At 47.8% G+C, this 21884-nt stretch overlaps 1 protein-coding gene across 4 annotated transcripts; it reads right to left on the bottom strand.

Moving 5' to 3' along the window:
- Positions 1-16875: 16875 nt before the first annotated feature.
- Positions 16876-21543, bottom strand: PJA1 (praja ring finger ubiquitin ligase 1). Of its 4 annotated transcripts, XM_024988342.2 has the most exons (3): positions 21440-21543; positions 18912-19106; positions 16876-18347 (listed from the first exon to the last, which is right to left on the bottom strand). In XM_024988342.2, the coding sequence occupies exons 2-3, from the start codon at positions 19037-19039 to the stop codon at positions 17318-17320; spliced, it is 1158 nt and encodes a 385-aa protein (XP_024844110.1). In that variant the 5' UTR covers positions 19040-19106; positions 21440-21543; the 3' UTR covers positions 16876-17317. The 4 variants fall into 4 exon arrangements, with proteins under 4 accessions (XP_024844110.1, XP_024844109.1, XP_024844108.1 ...); XM_024988341.2 differs by having other exon boundaries at positions 18912-21543; XM_024988340.2 differs by having other exon boundaries at positions 16876-19100.
- Positions 21544-21884: the final 341 nt, after the last annotated feature.

Here is a 21884-nt window from a genome sequence, read left to right as displayed (position 1 = left end):
GCAGTAAATTCCAACCAGATGGGCAAGCCTTCTTTCCCACTTCTGAAGTTTAGGGGGAATATCAGCCATGGGGGAACAAGAAATCACTCCCTTCCTCAGACTGGATCATCCCAGCCCCACCGGGTCTCCTATTCCAGTGCCTCACGCCTCACCGGATTAGACCAGATATTAAAAAGTATTTCTTAAATCCTTTTTGTTCCGAGTCTACTATTGACACTTGTGCTTCTCTCTCAGCAGGGCCTCAAACAGGATGGGGGGGGATGAGAGGGGAAGGGAGGGGAGCAGGACCCACTTTCAAGGATTCGGCTATCTGCAGGGCCAGACCCAGGCTGCAGCCCCATTATCAGGGGAAAGAAGAGCTCAACTCCTGGGCATGACCGAGAATATCAATGGAGTGTTGTGTCTGCCCGGACGTGCTCTCTAAGCCTAGAGACGAGCACAGACAGAAACGGCAGCTTTTGGAGCAGTCAAGTGCCGCTTCTTGCTTTGCAGCAAGAGCTGGGTCTTGTTATTTGAGCTACAGACAGATGGACTTATATGTCTCTGTGTGATTTTTCCTTTAGAGAGCCAAGGCCCAGAATCCCTATGCATGGCAGAGATGGGACAAAGCTTCTCACATCTAGCGATGGTCCCAGAAAAAGCAGTGGGGACCTCAGTTGGGCTGAGCCGCCTTGTTTTCTGGTCTGCTGCCTCTTATGCACACAGCTGTGGCCATGACCCCAGCCTCAGCTGAAACTTCAGCTGACACTTCCTCAGCTGGACTCCTGGTTTGGGGGTCAGCATCATCCACAGCAGGTCTCACACCAGCGTGTGCCTGTCTTGTACTCCATATCTAACAGCTAGCCCCTTAACCCATCAGACTGGGCCCATCCTAGGACCACAGAAGGACACCATAAGAATACAATCCTGCCTTGCTTCCCTAATGCGTGTGTGCTCAGTTGCTCAGTTGTGTCCTACTCTTTGTGACACCCATGGACTGTGGCACACCAGGCTCCTCTGTCCATGGAATTTTCCAGACAAGAATATTGGAGTGAGTTGCCATTTCCTACTCCAGGGGATCTTCCTGACCCGGGAAGATTGAACCCACATCTCTTGTGTCTCCAGCATTAGCAGGTGGATTCTTTGCCACAGCACCACCTGGGAAAGCCCTACTTCTCTGATGAGTAATGATCATAATGTATAGCTACTATGTGCCAGGCACTGTTCCAAGGGCTTTACAGGTATCCTGTGACATAGGAACTCTTAGCATTACTCTCATTTTACAGAAGAGAAACCTGATGCACAGAGAGGTTAAGTTATTTGTCTAAGGTAACAGAACTCGTAACTGGCAGAACTGGGATTCAGCCCAGTGTAGAGATCAGATCCATAAGAATATAATCACTGCCCTCCAGGACTGCTACTCTCACCCCATCCTCCTAGTCTTCCCAGGATTGCAGTCAGACCTCCCAACCTCATGCCCTGTGACTCTGCCTCCATGAGGCAGAGACCTATCAGAGTCTCCTTCCCAGATACCACCCACCTGCCTGACTCTAGCCTAGACTCTGACTCGGGGCTTGCTGACCTTCCTGCCTGCTGGTCTGGACCCTGGCTCCTTGCATCAGTTGGGACATTCCTCCATTACCTATCCTGCCCTATCCAAGCATTTCTTCAGAACTGACAGGATGGTTACTGCTGCTGGAGATTTAGCACATTGCTGTCCAATAGAAATATAATGCAAGCCATGTATGAACTGTTCTAGTAGCTAGGTTTAAAAAGTAAAACAAGAAAGTTAAATGAATTTTAATAATGTCCTATTTCACTCACTATATATAAAATACTATCATTTAAACAAGTAATCAATGTAAGAATTATTAATGAGATCTTTTACTTTCTTTTTTCACAGTCTTCCAAATCCAGCGTGTCCTTTACATTTCCAGCATATCCAACCTGGGCGCTACCAAGCTGAACAGCATATATCTAGAGGCAGACTGTGGATCTGAGGAACCCCTGGGATGGAGGTAACTGAAGTAACCCAGGGTGGGGGTAGATGGTGCACTGTGAGAGGTGGGGCAGAAAGGATGCTGACTTGGGGGTTCAGAGACCCCGGTTCTCCTCTTGGTGCTGATGCCAAGTCACTGGTAAGCTTGAGCAGCCCCCTCACCTTCTCTGGAGACTTCAGTGAGAAGGTTTGCCTAAAGACCCTTCGACTTGGAACATTCTACTCCCACACCCTTCCTGTCCCCTCCACACCCATAGTATCTAGTTATCAGTAAAAACAAAAGCCAGTAAGTGATGAGTTCCCTTTCTTAAGAATATACAACTGTGGCCTCGTCTTCCTTTTCTGGAAATAACCCTGGTTACCTGGAGCTTGGCCCTTTATTCCTCATAACAGTGGGCTTGGCCTTGGACTATCACTGACTGTCTCCTAAACCTGTGCAAATAGATTGGTCTATTGGTCTAGACTGGTCATGTTTCCAATCACAGAGCAGTTTGAGCAGAGGCAAGCTCAGTGATGTAGTGTGCGATCAGGCTTTGCCTTTCTAGCTTTCTAGAAAACCTGGCCAGCTCAGTTTGTTTTTTTTGCTTTTTTTTGCATACATCCCCCTCCATGATCTATGTATCCCACACCAACCAAAAGGGCTTTGATAGAAGCTTTACTGTATGGATCTTAGACCATGGGAGAAAACTAGGCATATGAAATGTACTTTTACCAACTACACACACTCTTGGGAATTCTGTAATCCACAGCCCCCACGCCCCTGCCTTCCCACCCCATTCAGACTCACTGGCTGAAACTGAAACCGTAGAGCCTCCAGAGAAGTTTTTTAGGCATGGTTCTGATCCTGAGAGTTGAGCAGACAAGGACGTTTCCAAATGGTTTGGACTGGTAACAATCCAACTGGAACAGTGTTGGTGCATTAAAAAAAAATTCTTCTGAAGAAAATATAACCTGTCTAAAATTAGTATTGGAGTAAAGTGACCTTCTTATCAGTTCAGTTCAGTTGAGTCACTCACTCATGTCCGACTCTGCAACCCCATGGACTGCAGCATACCAGGCCTCCCTGTCCATCACCAACTCCTGGAGTTTACTCAAACTCATGTCCATTGAATCAGTGATGCCATCCAACCATCTCATCCTCTGTAATCTCCTTCTCTTCCTGCCTTCAATCTTTCCCAGTATAAGGATCTTTTCCAATGAGTCAGTTCTTCACATCAGACGGCCAAAGTATTGGAGTTTCAGCTTCAGCATCAGTCCTTCCAATGAATATTCAGGACTGATTTCCTTCAGGATTGACTGGTTTGATCTCCTTGCAATCCAAAGGACTCTCAAGAGTCTTCTCCAACACCACAGTTAAAAACCATCAATTCTTTGGTGCTCAGCTTTCTTTACAGTCCAGCTCTCACATCCATACATGACTACTGGAAAAACCATAGCTTTGACTAGATGGACCGTTGTCGGCAAAGTAATGTCTCTGCTTTTTAATATGCTGTCTAGGTTGGTCATGGCTTTTCTTCCAAAGAGCAAGCATCTTTTAATTTCATGGCTGCAGTCACCATCTGTAGTCATTTTGGAGCCCAAGAAAATAAAGTCTCTCACCATTTCCATTGTTTCCCCATCTATCTGCCATGAAGTGATGGGACCAGATGCCATGATCTTAGTTTTCTGAATGTTGAATTTTAAGCCAACTTTTTCACTCTCCTCTCTCACTTTCACCAAGAGGCTCTTTAGTTCTCCTTTGCTTTCTGCCATAAGGGTGGTGTCATCTGTGTATCTGAGGTTATTGATATTTCTCCTGGAAATCTTGATTCCAGCTTGTGCTTTATCCAGCCCAGCATTTCTCATGATGTACTCTGCATATAAGTTAAACAAGCACGGTGACAATATACAGCCTTGACGTACTCCTTGCCCGATTTGGAACCAGCCTATTGTTCCATGACCAGTTAGTTCTAACGGCTGCTTCTTGACCTGCATACAGATTTCTCAGAAGGCAGGTAAGGTGGTCTGGTATTCCCATCTCCTGAAGAATTTTCCATAGTTTGTTGTGATCCACACAGTCAAAGGCTTTGGCATAGTCAATAAAGCAGAAGTATTTGTTTTTCTGGAACTCTCTTGCTTTCTCAATGATCCAGCGAATGTTGGTGATTTGATCTCTGGTTCCTCTGCCTTTTCTAAATCCAGCTTGAACATCTGCATGTTCACCATTCACATACTGCTAAAGCCTGGCTTGGAGAATTTTGAGCACTACTTTGCTAGCATATGAGATGAGTGCAATTGTGCAGTAGTTTGAACGTTCTTTGGCATTGCCTTTCTTTGGGATTGGAATGAAAACTGACCTTTACAGTCTTGTGGCCACTGCTGAGTTTTCCGAATTTGCTGGCATGTTGAGCACAGCATTTTCATAGCTTCATCTTTTAGGATTTGAAATAGCTCAGCTGGAATTCCATCACTTCCACTAGCTTTGTTTGTAGCGATGCTCCCTAAGACCCACTTGACTTTACATTCTAGGATGTCTGGCTCTAGGTGAGTGATCACACCATCATGGTTATCTGGGTCATGAAGATCTTTTTTGTATAGTTCTTCTGTATTCTTGCCACCTCTTCTTAATATCTTCTGCTTCTGTTAGGTCCCTACCATTTCTGTCCTTTATTGTGCCCATCTTTGCATGAAATGTTCCCTTGGTATCTCTGATTTTCTTGAAGAGATCTCTAGTCTTTCCCATTCTATTATTTTCCTCTATTTCTTTGCATTGATCACTGAGGAAGGCTTTCTTATCGCTCCTTGCTATTCTTTGGAACTCTGCATTCAGATGCTTATATCTTTTCCTTTCCTTTTCTCCTTTGCTGTTAGCTTCTCTTCTTTTCTCTTACCTTGATTCATGGACCTAACATTCCAGGTTCCTATGCAATATTGCTCTTTACAGCATTGGACCTTGCTTCTATCACCAGTCACATCCACAGCTGGGTATTGTTTTTGCTTTGGCTCCATCCCTTCATTCTTTCTGGAGTTATTTCTCCACTAATCTCCAGTAGCATATTGGGTACCTACTGACCTGGGGAGTTCCTCTTTCAGTATCCTATCATTTTGCCTTTTCATACTGTTCATGGGGTTCTCAAGGCAAGAATACTGAAGTGGTTTGCCATTCCCTTCTCCAGTGGACCATGTTTTGTCAGAACTCTCCACCATGACCTGTCCATCTTGGGTGGCCCTACACAGCCTGGCTCATAGTTTAATTGAGTTAGAAAAGGCAGTGGTCCATGTGATCAGACCTTCTTATCACCAAGGTCAAATGTCTGTAGAATTAAAATAGGTATTCTACTTCCAGTTCATGAGATTATTTTTCAGTGATGATGCAAGATTTTGTTTATAGAGGTGAAATAGGCCAGGATAAGATTTTTTAGAGGAGTAGAATTTTGCAGTGGGTACCAGAATACAAAAAAAGGGTGTTTAGTTTCTGCATTACCCATGAGAGCATTGTTTGAAGACTTGGTCTCAGCTCTTGGCCACGGGAGGTACAGGCAAGTTTCTTCCCCCATCTGCAAGGTGGGACTTAGTGGAGCCTGCCCTGTGCTACTGTGACCCAGAATGGTTGTAAGGGAGGCCCTGGTGCCATAACTAACAGCTGCAAACAGAGTCTATAAACTTCCAAGTGTTGAGCTTACCTAGAAAACAGAAGTGCAAATGTGCAAATTCCTGGTGGCCTCTGGCTATCTTCAGCACATTCAGTGTCCAAGTGGAAGCTCAGAAAATGCTTTGTCTACCATGGTCCTGGAGTAGACCAGACACTAGGAAACAACTGGAGCCTAGGAGGGATAACAGGCATTCTGAGTCAGAGGTGAGGCAAGAAGAGGCAAAGGATTTAAAGATCTTAAATAGGGTCTTGAACAGAATTATTAATAATAATTTTAAAACACAAAATGTATATGACATTCTTCCTTTTGGGAAAATACTTGACAAATCTCAGTCTTAATAACAACTCTGGAAAGTGAGAACCATGGTTATCTCCATTTTATTCCTAAGGCCCAGAGAGGGTAAGTCATTTAGCCAAAGTCGCACAGCTAGTAAATGGCAGAGCCAGGATTTGAACCCTAGGCTATCTGATAATAAAACTATTCTCACTATTCTCTGTTCACTCCATGTTGTTCCAGATTTCAGAATTGTAGACGAGCACATTGTAATGCTACCAGGCTCCTATAGTGATGTCCAGGTACTATTCTATGTACTTTACTCATATTAACTCACTAATATTCACTACGACCTTATGAGGTACGTACCCTTATTATTCTCCTCATCGTATAGAAGAGAACACTGAGGCACAAAGTCACTTATCTAAAACCACCCTGCAGAGCCAGGATCTGAACCTAGCATCTGGCTCCAGAGCATTTAACCACTTCTCTATACTGCGTTTTAAGCCAGGCTGTGTCACCACCTAGGAATCCTAGAGTTAGCGGCAACAGGGAAACCACCCAGGACCTCCCCTGCAGACTGAATCCAGCAACCATCACCCAGGAGCATCAAGCCTCCATACCTACCCTTTAAGAAAGCCCAGCTGAGCAGAAGCAAGCTCATTCTGACAGAGGCAAGGTGGTGTAGTGGAAAGAATGTGGCCTCTGGCATGAGACAAACCTGAGTTGAAATCTTGGCTTTAGAACTTACTTTGTGACCTTGGGCAAATCACCGAACTTCTTGGGATGTCAGTGTCCCACCGCTAAGGGCTGTTGTGAGAAGCAAATGAAATGGCTATATAGAAACGTGAATTATATACTCCAAAGTGCTCTTGAAGGTTAGTTGGAATTGTTGTTCTATAGGGCTAAGTTCCTCTGCCCAAGCTGAGCCAAAGCGGGGACCAGGAGAAGTGGGCTTTAGAAATGCTAATGGCCCAGGTTACTAGCAGGCGGAGACAATAGAGGAGGGCGCCTTGAATGGGGCGGCCAAGCCTGGGAGCGGGGCTCCCCACTTGGGAGCAGAGTGAGGGAAGGGGTGGAGGGGTGGCTGTTCCCAGCGGAGGAGATCGGAGACTGGGCTAATTGGAAGGGGCTGGAGCTGCCAGGGGAGGAACAGGAAGGGAATTACCTGCAGGTCGGCGGCCCGTGGGGGCGGGGCTCTCAGGAGTGGGGAGGGGATGGGGGTACGGAGCCCGGGGGCCGGGCCCGGTGTGCAGACCCACTGAGCTGGACCCCAGAGATACAGGGTGAGGGAGCAGGAGGCTGGGGGTGGAGATGGAGCCAGGAGATTCTGAGTTGTGCAACTCCAGGCCCAAACCTGGGCTGGAGGTAGGGAAGATGGGATAGCTAGTTTCTAAAGCCAGCTTGGATCCTGACCTCCTTGGGTGACTTGGGGATGAGTCTCTCTAGTGCCAGGACTCTATGAGGGAAGTCTGTGTGTGTGTGTGTGTTGTGTGACGGGCTCGCTGAGCAGAGGCAGGAGCTGAGTCTGTAACCTCGTTTTTCCCCTCCTCCTCCCCTCCATGTCTTCCCTCTCTTCCTCTCCCGGAGTCCTCTCCCTTTGCCCTCCCCTCCCCCTGCACCATGAAGGCTGTTTTTGTTCCTCCTCCTGGCCTAGCCCCCCGAGGTGTGCAAACAGGAAGGACTTCTCCCCGGGCAGTGAGTAAGGAGGGAAAAATGAGGTGTTGAAAAGATGACAAGTCGCCCTGTCAGAGCTCACCTTGGCAGGGAACAGGCGGCAGGGGCTGGCGGGTGGTGGGAGGGGGGTCCACTCTGGAAGCCAGCCGACATGTGCCCAGAGCCAGGCAAGCTGATCCTCAACAAGCAGGCACTGTGTATGCGTTTGTTTGGCTTAGAAAAGCACCCCCACACACACGCCATTCCCACCATCAAAGATTCCTTCCTTTCCTTCCCAGTAGGAAGAGTAAAGGCCGCTGGGGAGGTTTAGAGTGTGATTGAAGGGGGTGGGGCAATGGGAGGGGGCTGGGCAAAGGCCCAAATCCCTCTTCTAAGTTTGGAGCTTTGCATCCAACAGCCTCCTGGACACCCCTGGCATGTCTCAAAGGCACCTCAAACTCAACATCCTAAACTGAATTCATCAATGCCATTCTCCCCACCCCTGCATTCTGTCCCTCCTATAGGGCTCTTATCTTAGTCAATGACCTCATCATCCAGTCACCCAAAAGCCTAAATCTTGGGAGTCATCCAAGACTTCCTCATACCCCCCAATTGGATCAGTTTCCTAATCTGGTCAGTTTTCCCTCTTATCTCTTGAATCAATCTGTCTCTACTCTCACTCCCCAAGGCCAGCACTCTCTCATTCATTCATTCATTGAACAATGATTTTGTAAGCATCTATCATGTGCCATGCACTGTGCTATAGCCATTGACTATTCAGCTGTGAACAAATCTGACTGACTCGTGCTCCCATGGAGTTTTGTGCCTGACATGTCTAAGTTCACTGCAGTGGGATGGGGCTCCCTGGATGAACCAATTTCCAAAACTCTTCCCACTGAGCAGAACAGTTAAGAGCAGTGCCTGGGTTTGATTTCTGGCTCTACCACTCGTAGCTGTGAGACCTCAGGCAAATCACTTAATCTGTCTGTGCTTTGGTTTTCTCACATGGAAAATGGGAGTAATGATAGCACCTACCTCGTAGGGCTACTATGAGGATTGATACCCATTTTTTATGTATTTTAATATTTATATATATGTTTAAAGTGCAAGCACAGTGTTCTATTAGCATGCTTAATTTTATTATTTAAAGTATGGAGTGAAGCAGGGCCTGATGATAAACCAAATTATCAGAGCCCAGAAGGAGGCCTGCCTGGGAGGCAGTGGATGCTTGCAAAGGCCCTGCCAAGAAGTCCACATAAGAAATCTAGCACAGTCCTGATTAGCTAGCAGAGGCCTGGCATAATAAATCCAGGTGAAGAATCCAGAAATCCAAAAGGTAGGAGGCAAAGGGTGGTAGATTTGTTACTATCAGTAAGGTTTGGCACCAGCCCCAGCTCTGCCGTTTCCTAGCTGTGTGACCTTGAGCAGGTCATTTTCCTGATGGAGCCTTAGTTTCCTAAGGATAGCAGTTAACAGGTTTCGAAAGCTTAATATGCATCAGGCACTGTTTTCAGCACTTTCAACTGCCCCTCAAAGGGAGCTACTATTATGGAACTCTCATTTCACTGATGAGAAAACTGAGGCATGGACAGGTTAAGGCACTTGCCCAAGATCACAGGGTAAGTGAAATGCACACCTGGGACCTGAAAGCAGGTATCTTTGAGACTGGTGATCGGTGCACCTCCTTTGCAGAGCTGTTGTGAAAAGTGTGCAATATATTGAATACTTCTGGAAGTATTTGGTAGCAGGTTGGCAGGCTGCCCAGGGAGGACTGTCTCTAAGCTGTGGGCTCCAGCTGCTGGGCTGAGGCAGGAGGAAGCCTGAGCCTTGAAATCTAATAGGACCAAAGCAATACCTGAGTCTAGGGGATGGGCTAGAATCCCCTGCAGAATCAGGGCTCAAGGTTAAACCTGGACTAGAGGCCAAGGGGACTCAAACCACTGAAACTGTTGAGGGCAGAGATGGTCTTGGTCCCTCTGCACTCCCCAGTGTTCCACAAAAGGAAGTGCTTAGTAAATATGGGAAAGAAATGCCACTTCCAGAGGGTCTCCTATATATAGCCACCACACTAGTCCCTCAAGTCCTCTTCACAGTGGTCCCATGACGTTATTGTCCCATTTTACTGGTGAAAAAAACTGAGGCCCAGAGTGGTGAAGTGACTCACTCAAGGACCAGACCTAACAAGTAGTTTTAAACGCAGAGAAGAGAAAAAACAAAAACAGAAAAGACAAAGCCCCAGCCCCCCACCCGTGGCCGTGAAGGAAGGTTCTTTTTAACACTCTAATGATACACTTTGGTGACCACTGGCCTTACCCCTCTACCTGCCTGCAGCCAATGAAAGAAGCTTTACTTCTATAGAACCCACACAGGATCAGGACTGGGGGTCCATCAGATACGCAGGTAATATGGTCTAGGCTTTCACTAAGAGCCCCAACAAAGAAGCTCCCACCCTTGCCAGCCTGAACCTGTCACTCTGGGACCCCTTCACTTAGGGACAAAGAGACCAGTGGGAACTTCCGACTCCCACAGACCCAGAAGAGCTTCACTCTTAGCCGGGAGGACTCTGCAAGCCTCAGGCTTTTCTTTCCCGGTGCCCAGCCTGTGAGGGAGGAGTGAGTGCAGCAACCGTGCCTAATCAGGCAGGGCCCCAGGACACAGAAGCTCCTTCATCCAGGCCTGAGGAGGGGTCAGGCCAGGGCTCAGGGAGGGGCCAGGGCAGACACAGAGCCCATCCAGCTGGGACCAGCCCACATTCCTCAGCGGGCCTGGATGGGGTGGGCACGCTCAACAGGAAGCCAAGCCCTTCACGAGAGGGGCTCAGCCGCCATCTGTGCATACAGACAGTGGTTAGCAAAGGGCCTCGGCCAGCAGAGTCAATTGCACAGAAAAAAAATAGCAAACATTTTGCTTCCTCCTCCTCCCCCATCTCGCCGCACTCTGCTTCCAAAGGGAATGTTGGACTCCTGCTAAGTATTTTTCTCCAGACCAGGGCCAGGCATCCGGAGTCAGCCTTGCTCAGTTGCTGAAGAGAGAATGATGTATGTGGGGGCATTCTTTCTACCCAGGGAGTAGTGGCTTTTCTTCTGAGCCCCAGGCTCCTGCAGCTCCAGCAAAAAAAAAAAAAAAAAAAAAGAGCCAGGAGAAATGATAACAACCAATAACAACCATCCCCTTATGCTTATACAGTGTAGTGTATTCTGTCCATCTGTTATTTCCTTTGCTCATTCCAGCCACCCTATAAGATAGGGATTCTTTTGTCCCATTTTACAAATAAGCAAACCAAGGCTGAGAAAGGGTGTGTGCTGTGCTCACCACTCACAGTGAATTAGCATGAAAATTGTTTCTGACGAAAGCCTGATTCCAAATGCCCTGGTCTCTCGCTAGCCCGAAGCCTGCCTGGCCTCCATCAGGAAGAGCCAGCTTTGAGAGGCTTGAGTCAGTGTTCTAGGAACATTCCAGTTTCGTTTTTCCCTTTTTTGCTCTGATCACCTGCTTGCTGAAGAGAATTTGAGAAATGCCCTCAAAAGGGAAAGAAAATTACCTGTAATCTTACCACTGTTAGCTAACATGACGGCTGAGGTAGATTTCCTGATAGTTCCTCTGTTACGCACATATACAATCTGGACATCTCTTTTACATACCTGAGATGTTAGTGGACATGGTTTAGGTGTTGGGCCACCCTCCAGCCCCACACTGTGTCCTCAGCCGAACTTGCGGTTCTTCTCTCGATAAGGCTTGCTTACGTTGAAGTTTTTGGTTCCTGAGGGGGCCATGCACACACACCTTGCTATGTCACGCCCCTGACTTTGTTCATTCAGTTGCCTTCACCAGAGGTCTCTGCCCTCCTCCCTCCCTCCCTCTTTTCTCTCTATTGTTCATGTATACAAGGGTTTAAAAATATCAAATTAACAAAAACTCCAAAGGGACAAAGGGTATACAGTAAAGGATGGGGCTCCTCGCCCCTGACCTCAGTGCCTGTTTCTTGTGTATCTTTCCAGAGACAGTCTATGTACAGGAAAGCACTAACGTGCATGTACCCTCTGTGAAACCTGCCTGGTAACTGTGCCCACTTCTATGACTCACTTTTAACTTCTTGGTTTTGGGATACTCACACTGCAATAGCTGTACGTCTGCCTCATGCTGTCTAGCAAAGCATCCGATAGCTGTGCCATAATTTATTTAACCAGGCCCCTAGTGATGGACATTGACATGCTTTCTGGTTTTTTGCTACTACAAACAATGCAACAATAAATATCCTTGTACAAACAACCTTGTGCTTTTGCTCATGGAGGAGAAATTCTACTAGGGGAGCTGCTGGATCAGAAAGCATGAGGATTTTAAATGTTAATATATTCCACTAAAGTGAAAGTGTTCAGTCGTGTCCTACTCTTTGTGGCCCCATGGACTGTAGCCCCCCTGGCTCCTCTGTCCATGGGATTCTCCAGGCAAGAACACTGGCGTGGGTTGCCATTCCCTTTTCCAGAGGATTTTCCCAACCCAGGGATCAAACTCAGGTCTCCTGCATTGCAGACAGATTCTTTACCATCTGAGCCACCAGGAAAGCCCATATTTCACTAAAGAGGCTTTCAAACAAACCGATTGGCACTCCCACCAATAGAAGACACTGGAAAGGGTCTATCCTTCCCTCCTTCCCTCCTTTCTTCACCTGCTTAATGCCTATTCATGCTTTCAGAGTGGTTTCATCCAGGATGCCTACAAGGACCAGCGCCCCCTGCCCAGGACAGCCAGCACAGCTCTTTGCCTCCATGGGATGACTCCTGCCGGTCACCCATGTTTGCCTCCACACAGTGCTTTGCACGGTAGACTGTAAGCCTCTCTTTACATATCTGTTTCCCAGCCTAGACTATGAGCTTTTTGAGGGAAGGGCTAAGCTTTAGCCTTGGGCTTGCTTCCTCTAGGTCCCTGGACATTTGTCTTCATGTGTTTGGTGCTCAGTCCCTACCTTCCTTCAGACTGGCTCCCAGCCCCTGCTTGGGCCATATTCCTCCAACTCTCTGTAAGGGGTTCCTGGCTTCTAGTCCTTAGCTGCTGTGGAAGAACTCCCCTACAATCTGGGTCTTGTTTCTCCTCTTCCTCCCACCGAAAAGCCTAGTGTCCTCCTGTCTGGGCGCCCCCAGGTTTCTCTTGCCTGATCCCTCACTGAGCTGTTGGGAGGCTGACAGCCTGGATGGCCTGTGGCCAGCATCCCTGAATGGGGTCAAACTGGAACCAGGCTGGACTTTTATGCTGAGGCCAAGACCCCTACCTGCTCCTCGCCACATTGAGACCGGGCCAGGCACAGAAAAGACATCCCAGCCATGCACACGTACTCCTACTCTCCCTTCTGAACCTCGGTCTCCTGACGGTTCACCTCCTGGGGTTGACGGGAGGGTCCAGGGACATCACTGAGTGTAAAGAGGTCTGGAGAAATCTTATCCAAATGGCAGGGATTATAAAGCCTCACTAACATTCTCCATCCCTCTTTGGGATAGTGAGGTCCAGAGGGCAGAAATAGTATAAGAGGCATGCAGGGGTCAGCAGAAACCTGCAGCAAAGTCTCATTCTGCAGATGTCAATGCCAAGGCAGGCTGAAAGTATTGCTCAAGGGTCCCAGAACCTGGCTTGCTCTATACGAGGACAAACAGAAAATAGGACAAAGGGTGTAAGGAGTGGCCAATGGGGATGAAGGGGAGAAGGAGGGGGCAGGGCCTGAAGAGGCTGTGGGTGGGGATGGGGCTGAAGCCAGGTCACATGCACCTGGGGGTCAGCTCACTGAAACACCTCCCCGGTTCTCTGAGCATAGCCCCTGCTCTGAGCCTACCTTGGTGGGGGGATTCATTCATCCTGTCAGCAAAGGTTTTTGGTACTGAGTGCCAGGACTATGGAAATGAGTCAGACACAGAGAGCTCCTGACCACGAGGACTCACCGGGATAGAACGCAGAGAGGAAAGGAGCTAGAGCTATCAAAAAATAATCTTTTCAGGAACTGGCACGTGAACAGGGCTTGTTAGAGAGTGGATGGAATGGACAGGGCTGGGAAGGACATTTCAGGTCAGAGATCCAGACACAAATGAATTAATAGAAGTATCTAGCTGGAACAGAGGGTGAGAGAAGGTTGTGCCTTAGAGCAAGGAAAACCCTTATGATGGCTCAGCAGTAGCGCCAGTTGTGGGGACCACCTCAGGAAGCTGAGGTGCTCTCTTACAAGATGAAGTGGTTTCTGCTCCAAATTAGTGACCAAAATGGGAGGCTATTTATTTCACATCCAGGAAATCAAGATGTCCAGTGTGATGGGTGGCACATTTGATGAATACACCAAATAACTTACCCTCAAAAATAACTGCTTTGTGTGTAGTGGTCCCCAAAGCCTACTGTTCTAGAACCACAGCAGGAAGTGCCAATAAGGGGTTCACTGACCTGCAAACAAGGGCTTCCCAGGTGGCTCAGTGGTAAAGAATCCACCTGCCAAGCAGGAGATGAGCATTCAGTCTCTGGGTTGGGAAGATCTCCTGGAGAAGGAAATGGCAACCCACTCCAGTATTATTGCCTGGAGAACCCCAAGGACAGAGGAGCCTGGAGGGCTACAGTCCACAGGGTCACAAAGAGTCAGGCATGATTAGTGACTCAAGAACAGCGGCAGCAGCACTGTAAATTGAAATCACCTGACCCTTGGTCATTTGGGGTATCTTGTATGACTAGGAAAACAGGCCCAAAAGTGGGCTATGGTGTTGGTAAGTGTGCCATTTGAGGTTCTTAGTTACAAACAACAGAAACCAACTTTAGTTAATTTAAGCAGAACGGTTTTATTGGAAAGCTATGGGGAAGCTTGGGGAATTGTCAGAGAGGATAGAGGGTTAGAAACTGGCAAGAACAAGGGAAATGGGCAGCCAAGGGCAGGGCCAATCCTGCCCCCTGGGCCACCACCACCCTCAGCACCACAGGAGCAAATGCTCCAAGACCTGGGCTCCTCTGCTTTCGTCCCTCCAAACAGGCATAAGGGTCTTTTGTGCTGAGACTGAGGCATCAGCTCACACTGTGTGGGCCCTGGGCCTGTGTCTCGGGCCTTGTTGGTGTTTCCAGTTGGGAGAGTCTCACCTCTGGCATGACCCTCCACAGTGATAGGGTCCTCACACAGGCCCTGGGGAGAGGTCCCTTTCCATGGATGTACCAAGGCTGACTAAGGAAAACTGGGGCTGCCGCTCCACAAGGAGCAGGGAGGAAGGCAATCAGGACCTAAGGGGGTTCTTAACACATCTTCTTGTGTGGTGCCAGTCAGGACACCACAAAGGTTAATGTTAGGCCAACTACCACAACCCCACCCTATGGGGGCCCCCAGGGTCACAGACTTTTGAGACATCATGACAGCTGAGGTGCTGGCTGAAGGCCAAGGGGGAACACAGAATGACTGGGAGACGAAGTTATAAATAGCAGCTTGACCAGTTACAGGAAAAAAGGACTGTGGCTTCCACCACAGGTTTCTGTGCTTACAGTGAGAGAAAAATCCTTTATTTTTTATCAATTGGAAACTTTTTTGATTTGACTTATTTTGTTAACAGTCATGGAAAAACACTGACACAGAAAAAAATATCAAGCAGAATTAACTTAAAAAAAAAAAAAGCCCCATTCCTTACTACTTTCTTCCAAGTCCCTTTTCCTCCCCAGAGGCAACCACTGCCATCAGTTAGGTTTGCAGCCTTCCAGACACTTTTATGCATTTTCATATATAGTTTGGTTTTATAAGGTTTTATTTTATCAATACATCAAGATTATACATATTGCTCCACAATATGCTTTTTTTACTTAACATTATGTCTTGGAGATCTTTCCATATCAGTGCATACCATTTTTAACTGCTGCATAGTATTAACTCCATACAACTAAAATATCTAACTTGCTCTCAGGGACATGCATCACTTTACATTTTGAAACCAAGCTACTCCCCAAACTGCCCTGAAAAGGCTGCTATTGTTACATTCACACCCACAGCACGAGTGCTGCCATTTCTTCTCTTTGTAGTCCAAACTAGATATTATCATAAAGAAAAACTATCACTTTCTGATGGACACAATCAGTTTCATTGTCGCGTTAATTCACACAGCACTGATTGCCATTGAGGTTGATCGTTAGGGACACAATCAGTTTCATTGTCGAGTTAATTTACACAGCACTGATTGCCAGTGAGGTTGATCGTTAGCAATAGCCAAGCTGTTGATGCTGAAAACAGCTCTCCAACTGTTGGGAGGAGTCTGAATTAGTACAATCACTTAGGACAGCAGTTTGGCAATATCTAGTTAGAATGAAGATGCTCTAACCCTAAGATGCCCAAATTTTACCTCCATGTACTTACCCCTAAAGAAATTCACACATGTGTACAGAGGAACATCTTTTAATTATGTTCACTGTTGCAAAACACTGGGAAGAAACTAAATATCCACCAATGAGAGAATAGATAAATAACTTGTGGTAAGTGTACAATGGAATATTTAGTATACAGCAGTTAAAAGGCATGTATCAAAATGACGAAATCTCAGAAACAATGCTGAGTGAAAAAAATAAAGCTGCAAAATGATACATTTTAGCAATTATGTCCATTTAAAAAACTCTATATTGGTTATGGAGATACATACAGGCATATACATATATATGTACACAAATACACATGCACACACACACTTCAAAAAAGGTAGACGAGAAGTAAACACACCATTTCCTGGATAGTGCTTACCTCTGTGGAAGAAGGTCAAAATAACAGGTGAAGTTCTTCACCTGTACCTGAAAATGTATGTTCACTGGAGAGAGAGAGAGATCTGAAGCCAATACGGCCAGAGGTTCAAACCTGTTCACTTTCTGTGGGTGGGCACCTCTGTTTTTCATAGTACTTGTCTGGCATATATTTCTCTCTTCCTTTTGTGTCACTGTGTTAATGTATACAATCAGCATACAGTTTGAGTTTTTACCCATTCCCTCTGAGACTTGCTATTTTCTAAAAGAGAATTGTAACTCCTTCACCTCTACAGTCTGTTTGGATGTGTTCCTACCATCATTATTTTTACTAGGCTTTTTCACTGTTTCTTTCCTTCTCATAGACTGACAGAATATTTTTTACTCAAACTTTTCCCCTTTAGTAGTTCAACAGCCATACACTTTACTCCTACTTTTAGAAATAATTACCCTTACTTTTGTTGTTGTTGGAGTCAGTATTTCCAATGAAACTAATTTTTTTTTCCTAGTAGGAACACCAAAAAACCCTATTTTGGAGGCAAATGCAAGAGATCAATTATAAAGTCACTTAGTACCACGGTTTTAGACGAAACCAAACAATTCCACTATACCATGTAAAACCAAAAGGAGAACTTTAATAAGCTTTTACGGCACTGCAATTACAGGAACATTAACCCATAACATGCAACAGAAATGATGATGCCTCTTGGACAAATTTAACAGATAAACTTGACATTACAATCAACAGCAACATGTTCTACTGAAAAAAAAAATGCAACATTTCACTGCTCAGGTTAGAAAATGCATCTTCTTGCTGCAATCTCAAGTAGCACTTAGAAAATTTGGTTTTCCCTTTCTAACCTCTAAAACACAGTATGATTTTTGTAATGCAATCATACACAACCATTTTCACACTGGAAATAATCACAAGGAATCAACAGGTGGAGATTAATCGACTGATTGGTTTCATTGCAATGGTTAATTTGGAGAGGGCTCCTGCAGTATTGTGGATTTCAGATGGGGAAAATCATCAGACCAGGAGTAAAGAGCCTTGGTCTTAAAGTGGGGGAGGGAACATGCAGCGGCACACGGGGCAGGTGCCTGACTTCTGAAGCCAGATGGACACGCAAGGCTTGTGGAAATAGTGGTGGCATGGCAGCTCCGTCGCCACCTCCCCCTTCGCATATTCACTGCAACAGATGGGGCAACACATCTCCTGCCCCACCGCACTGTGATCTTCCGTGATCAGGATCTCAGGAAGAGTGTCGATGCTTTCCTTGCTGGCTGGTGGATTGGCCACCTCCACATCCACCGCCAGAGACTCCAAGTGTGCCAAGGCAGTTTCCATTGCCTGGGCCAGGCGTTCTTCAAGTGCCATGTATGTGAGGAACTGAGGATCCACGTAGGAAATGGCTTCAGCTACCCCCAACCCATCCGCAAACCCATCGAAGAGGCTCCAATCCACTTCGAGGTCTTCACTGACACTAGAGTCATCTTCAAGGTTGTTGTTGCCATCCAGCATGAAGACACCAGGCTGCAGAAACTCCTGACCAGAATCATTATCCCCCTCACTGCTGCTCTCGTTTTCATTGTATTGGAGCCAAGGAACTTCTCCTTCTTCGGGGGATGCCCTTTCCTCTTCCTGGAGAGATGGCCCTCGAACTTCTTCAAGTTCATTGTTGCCACTGGTGCCAGCACTGGCACCAGCACTGGCATTCACTCTGGCTTGCTCGGCTTCAAGCTCTTCTTTTCCCGGCAGAGTCTCCCAGCTCTCGCCGCTGGACGACAGATTTTGCTCCCGACCACGATACTTGCGACGCAGAGCCGCAGTCCACTCTTTGTCACTGTCAGAGTCTTCTTCAAAGTATTTGTAGTAGTCATCGCTGTATGTCCAGAAGTCGGGGTCGGCCATGGTTCGTCGCCGTCTAGGCACCTTTTCGGGCTTCACTTGGTCACTCCTGGCTTCCCTCTTGTCTTCGGGGTACTTCGGCTCAGGGTAGCCACTTGAGCCCTCACCTCCGCTCCTTCTTGCCAGGCCATCCAAGTGGCCTTCATCAGCGCTGGCAGTCTCCCTCCACCTGGAAGTGCTATGTGGCATATCATCATCATCATCGGTATCAAAAAAGATTTTTGGTTTCACGCAGTTGGGACTTGCCAGATTTCTGATTTTAGGCCTCACCACCGGTTCCTCTGCGCTCTTGGGAGTGTTTTCCCCACCACAAATACTCACAGGAGCCCTGCTGGGACATGCAGGTAAATTCGGCTCCTGTCTCTCCCTCTCCAGGTTGTTGCTGTTTGTGACCACCTTGCCTTCAGCAGAAGACGGCTGAGAGGCCATGCTATTTGACTGCAAGAACTCAGCTCTGCTAGCAGAGGACCGTGCTGCAGGGGCTGGGTCTAACTTGTCAAGCTCCTCTCTCACATCATGGTTAAAACTAGAGAACTGTGAGGCCACCCCAGCCAGAGACCTTGCCCCCTTCTCCGGGTCATACAGCTTATCATCTTTAAACTTGCCAGTTTTCCCTCTCACTGACACTCGCTCAACAGGCCCAGCCCCCTCCTCCTCACTATCATCTGCCCCGAAACAGTCAACATGTCCATAAGCCATTCCTCTTCTGCTCCCCGAAGCCCTGTACTCTCTGGGCGGGTACCTGGAGTAGTCCTCATTATCAGCGTTCAGGCTGGTTCCTGAGCTCTCGCTGTCATCCCAACTACGACGAGTGGTGGAAAACGGTGATCGGCTCCTCTTGGTGGTTTGACTGGGGGCTGATCTGTGCATTGGGACTTCGGATGGCGTCTTTGTCTGCCTGGAAATCCTTTCTTGCTGGCTTGTGGATGGCCTGAAACTGACATAAGCATGCCTTCTTCCATACCTCCTGCCTGTATTGGACTGACACCCTCCTGCTGGCTTGGGCCAGACAGGCTTGCTAGATTCCTGACCCATTTGCTCTATTTAGGAGGGTTTCCAATATGGCTGGGGATTGAGTGGGAAGGCTCCTGCTCCCTGCACACGCTTTGGAGATGGAGAGGTCAAATCAGTTCAGTATAAAGGAGCAGGGAGATTTATTTTCACTTCAGCAGGTAAAGAAAAAAAAAAGAATAAGGGGCCTTTAAAATTAGTTTCACTTTCTTCTAAGGCCTGAAATAGCATTCAAGTGACTGTCAGGTGTAGAACTGGAACACATTTGTAATGTTGGCAAAATGATTACAAAACTGGGTTTGTAGGAAAGCCAGACTTATGGGAGAATCTGATGGAAGATGGAGGGTGACTGGACGTTCAGAAGGTGGGTGAAACACTGGAATTGTGCCAACATGGGAAGAGGAAAGATGGCTGTGGTTTTTTTATGGGGTGCCTGCATTTTTCTGAGCCCTGTAGACATACAGGAGAAATGCAAACTGGAATAGAGTGGAAAATATAGATCACCATCACTATGTATGTGAGAGTGCCTGGTGTCTGTCAGGAGGAGCAGGACAGGTGGAAGGGGGACCAGCAATCATGAAGAGGAAAGACTCCTGTGTTTGTAAAGGGAAAGGGCTGGTGACAGCAGCATGCGAAAAGGCCATGACTGTTGGGCAGAATGAGACCCATTGTGGATGTGGGTATGAAATGACAGGCATGGTGTGGCTTCAGAGGAGAGGGGCATGTGAACGTATGATAGAAAGAGAATGTGCATGTGGTTCTGATGTGTGATGGCTGGAGCTCTAGGGAGGGATGCCTATGTTTATGTGTCTGTGGCAGGCCAGGAGAAGTATAGTGGCATTGAATGGAGTGTCCTCCAGTTTGTGTGTGTGTTCATCAAAATGGGAGGCAACAATCGAGAAGTGTCAGTGTGAACAAATGCATCAATGGGGAGACATCACTGGAGAGGGACATGCATGTGGCAGGTGGGTGGGCACCAGCAATCAAAGAACATCTGTATTCATGGATGTGGCGACAGGAAGGGGGGATGTTCCAAGGGATTTACGTGAGTGTGAGTGTGTGCATGGCAGGGACCAGCGAAGGAGGCTGTCTAGACATATGTAGCAGACAGGGAGCACCTGAGAGGGGTATGTGAAAGAGTGTGTGGGTGAGTACGCGTGTAAGTGGTGTAGGAAAAAGGAGCCAGCAATCCAAGGATATCCTTACGTGTGGCAGTGGCAGGCAAGGGGTAAGGCCTCACAGAGGGTGTGGGTGTGTGTGTGTGTTGTGTTGTATGCTCACCAGAGCACGCAGAGGCACAGGGAGGAGGGGAGGTATGTTTGTGGAAGGGGGTGAGAGGCAGGAAAGGCACCAGAGGGTGGGAGGCTGTGTGTGTGTCAGTCATTCTGTGTCTCTCTCAGGGGAAGGCACTGGGGAGTGTGACAATGTCTGAGAGGGTGTCTGTACATGTGTGTCCAAGCATGTGGGGGGGAGGGGACACTCAGGAACCTTGAGTATGGGGGCAGCGGTAAGGCAGCTGCATTGGAAGGTTTTGGGCATGCGTGAGTGCGTGTGTGTGTGCGCACGCAAGCACGCGTGCATGTGTGCCCGGGTGCACACACCCATGCATGTGCGGTCATGTGCGTGTGTGTGTCCCTGTGCGTGCACGCAAGACACTAGGATGGGAGGGGGTCCGCAATGTCATAATGAGAGAGGGGAACGTTTATCAGCTCAAAGAGTAGATCCAAACCAATGTGGCAGGGAAGGGGGAGAAAAGAAAGGGAGTGTGAGGATACAATTTTCCCTGGGAATGATTTGTTTTTCTGACAGCATTTCTTTTCCTGGAACAATATATTTGCCTAAAAATCTTCATCCTTTACCATTCATTAAAACAACTGCAAAATGGGGAAAGGCCACGGATCGCTTCACACAGGAGCCAAGAAGGGAGGCAGGAGGAGAGGGGAGGACAGGCATAGAGGGCCGCGACCACCACTCCCCTCTTGAACAGCGACTCAAGCCACCAGAGCGGGGGCCGGGCCATACGGGAGCCAGGGATGGAGAATGAGTCCTAAATCGGGCCAATGGAGGACACAGGCCTCCCTCTTTGGTCAGGTCCCGCGTCCGCCCCACCCCTTCCCGAGGGGTAAGCCCGAAAATCTGTTCGCTAGAGCCCCCCACCCCCACATCCTTACCCCGGTGCCCGGCCACTCGCCCTCACGCTCGGCCACTGGCCCCACCGTCACGTCTGAAGAGGTCGAGGAAATAAAGTCTTTCACTCACCCAGTCGCGACCCCGCACGTTCTCGGGAAGAACAGATCTCCAGGACCTCCAACCGCCACAACCGCCAGAGCCGCTGCTCCCGGGGCTCCAGCTCCTCCCCCTCCAGACAGCAGTGGGGCAGGCGCGGCTGCGGCGGCGGAAGTGATTGTGGCGTCGCGGCGGCCCGCCCCCTTGATGTGGCGGGGGCGGCAGCTGCTCTCAACAAATCAGGGTGGGCCCGAAAGCATTATTTCATTTGAAATGATGAAATCGTCAAGGATACAGAAAAGGACAGCGAAAACTGTAACCAGCAGCCAGCTGTAACAAATGTTAAACATTTAGTCATATACCCTTCTGTTCTGGGGTTTGCATGGCTGCTGTCCTTGCTGTCTGATATAAAGTGAAATCTGCAAATTCCTTCTGATTCATTCCGATATGAAAGTAATCATATTAATATACCCTATCC

Source organism: Bos taurus, chromosome X (assembly GCF_002263795.3).
Source record: "Bos taurus isolate L1 Dominette 01449 registration number 42190680 breed Hereford chromosome X, ARS-UCD2.0, whole genome shotgun sequence".
Taxonomy (NCBI): domain Eukaryota; kingdom Metazoa; phylum Chordata; class Mammalia; order Artiodactyla; family Bovidae; genus Bos; species Bos taurus.
This window is presented reverse-complemented; position numbering and strand designations above follow the sequence as displayed.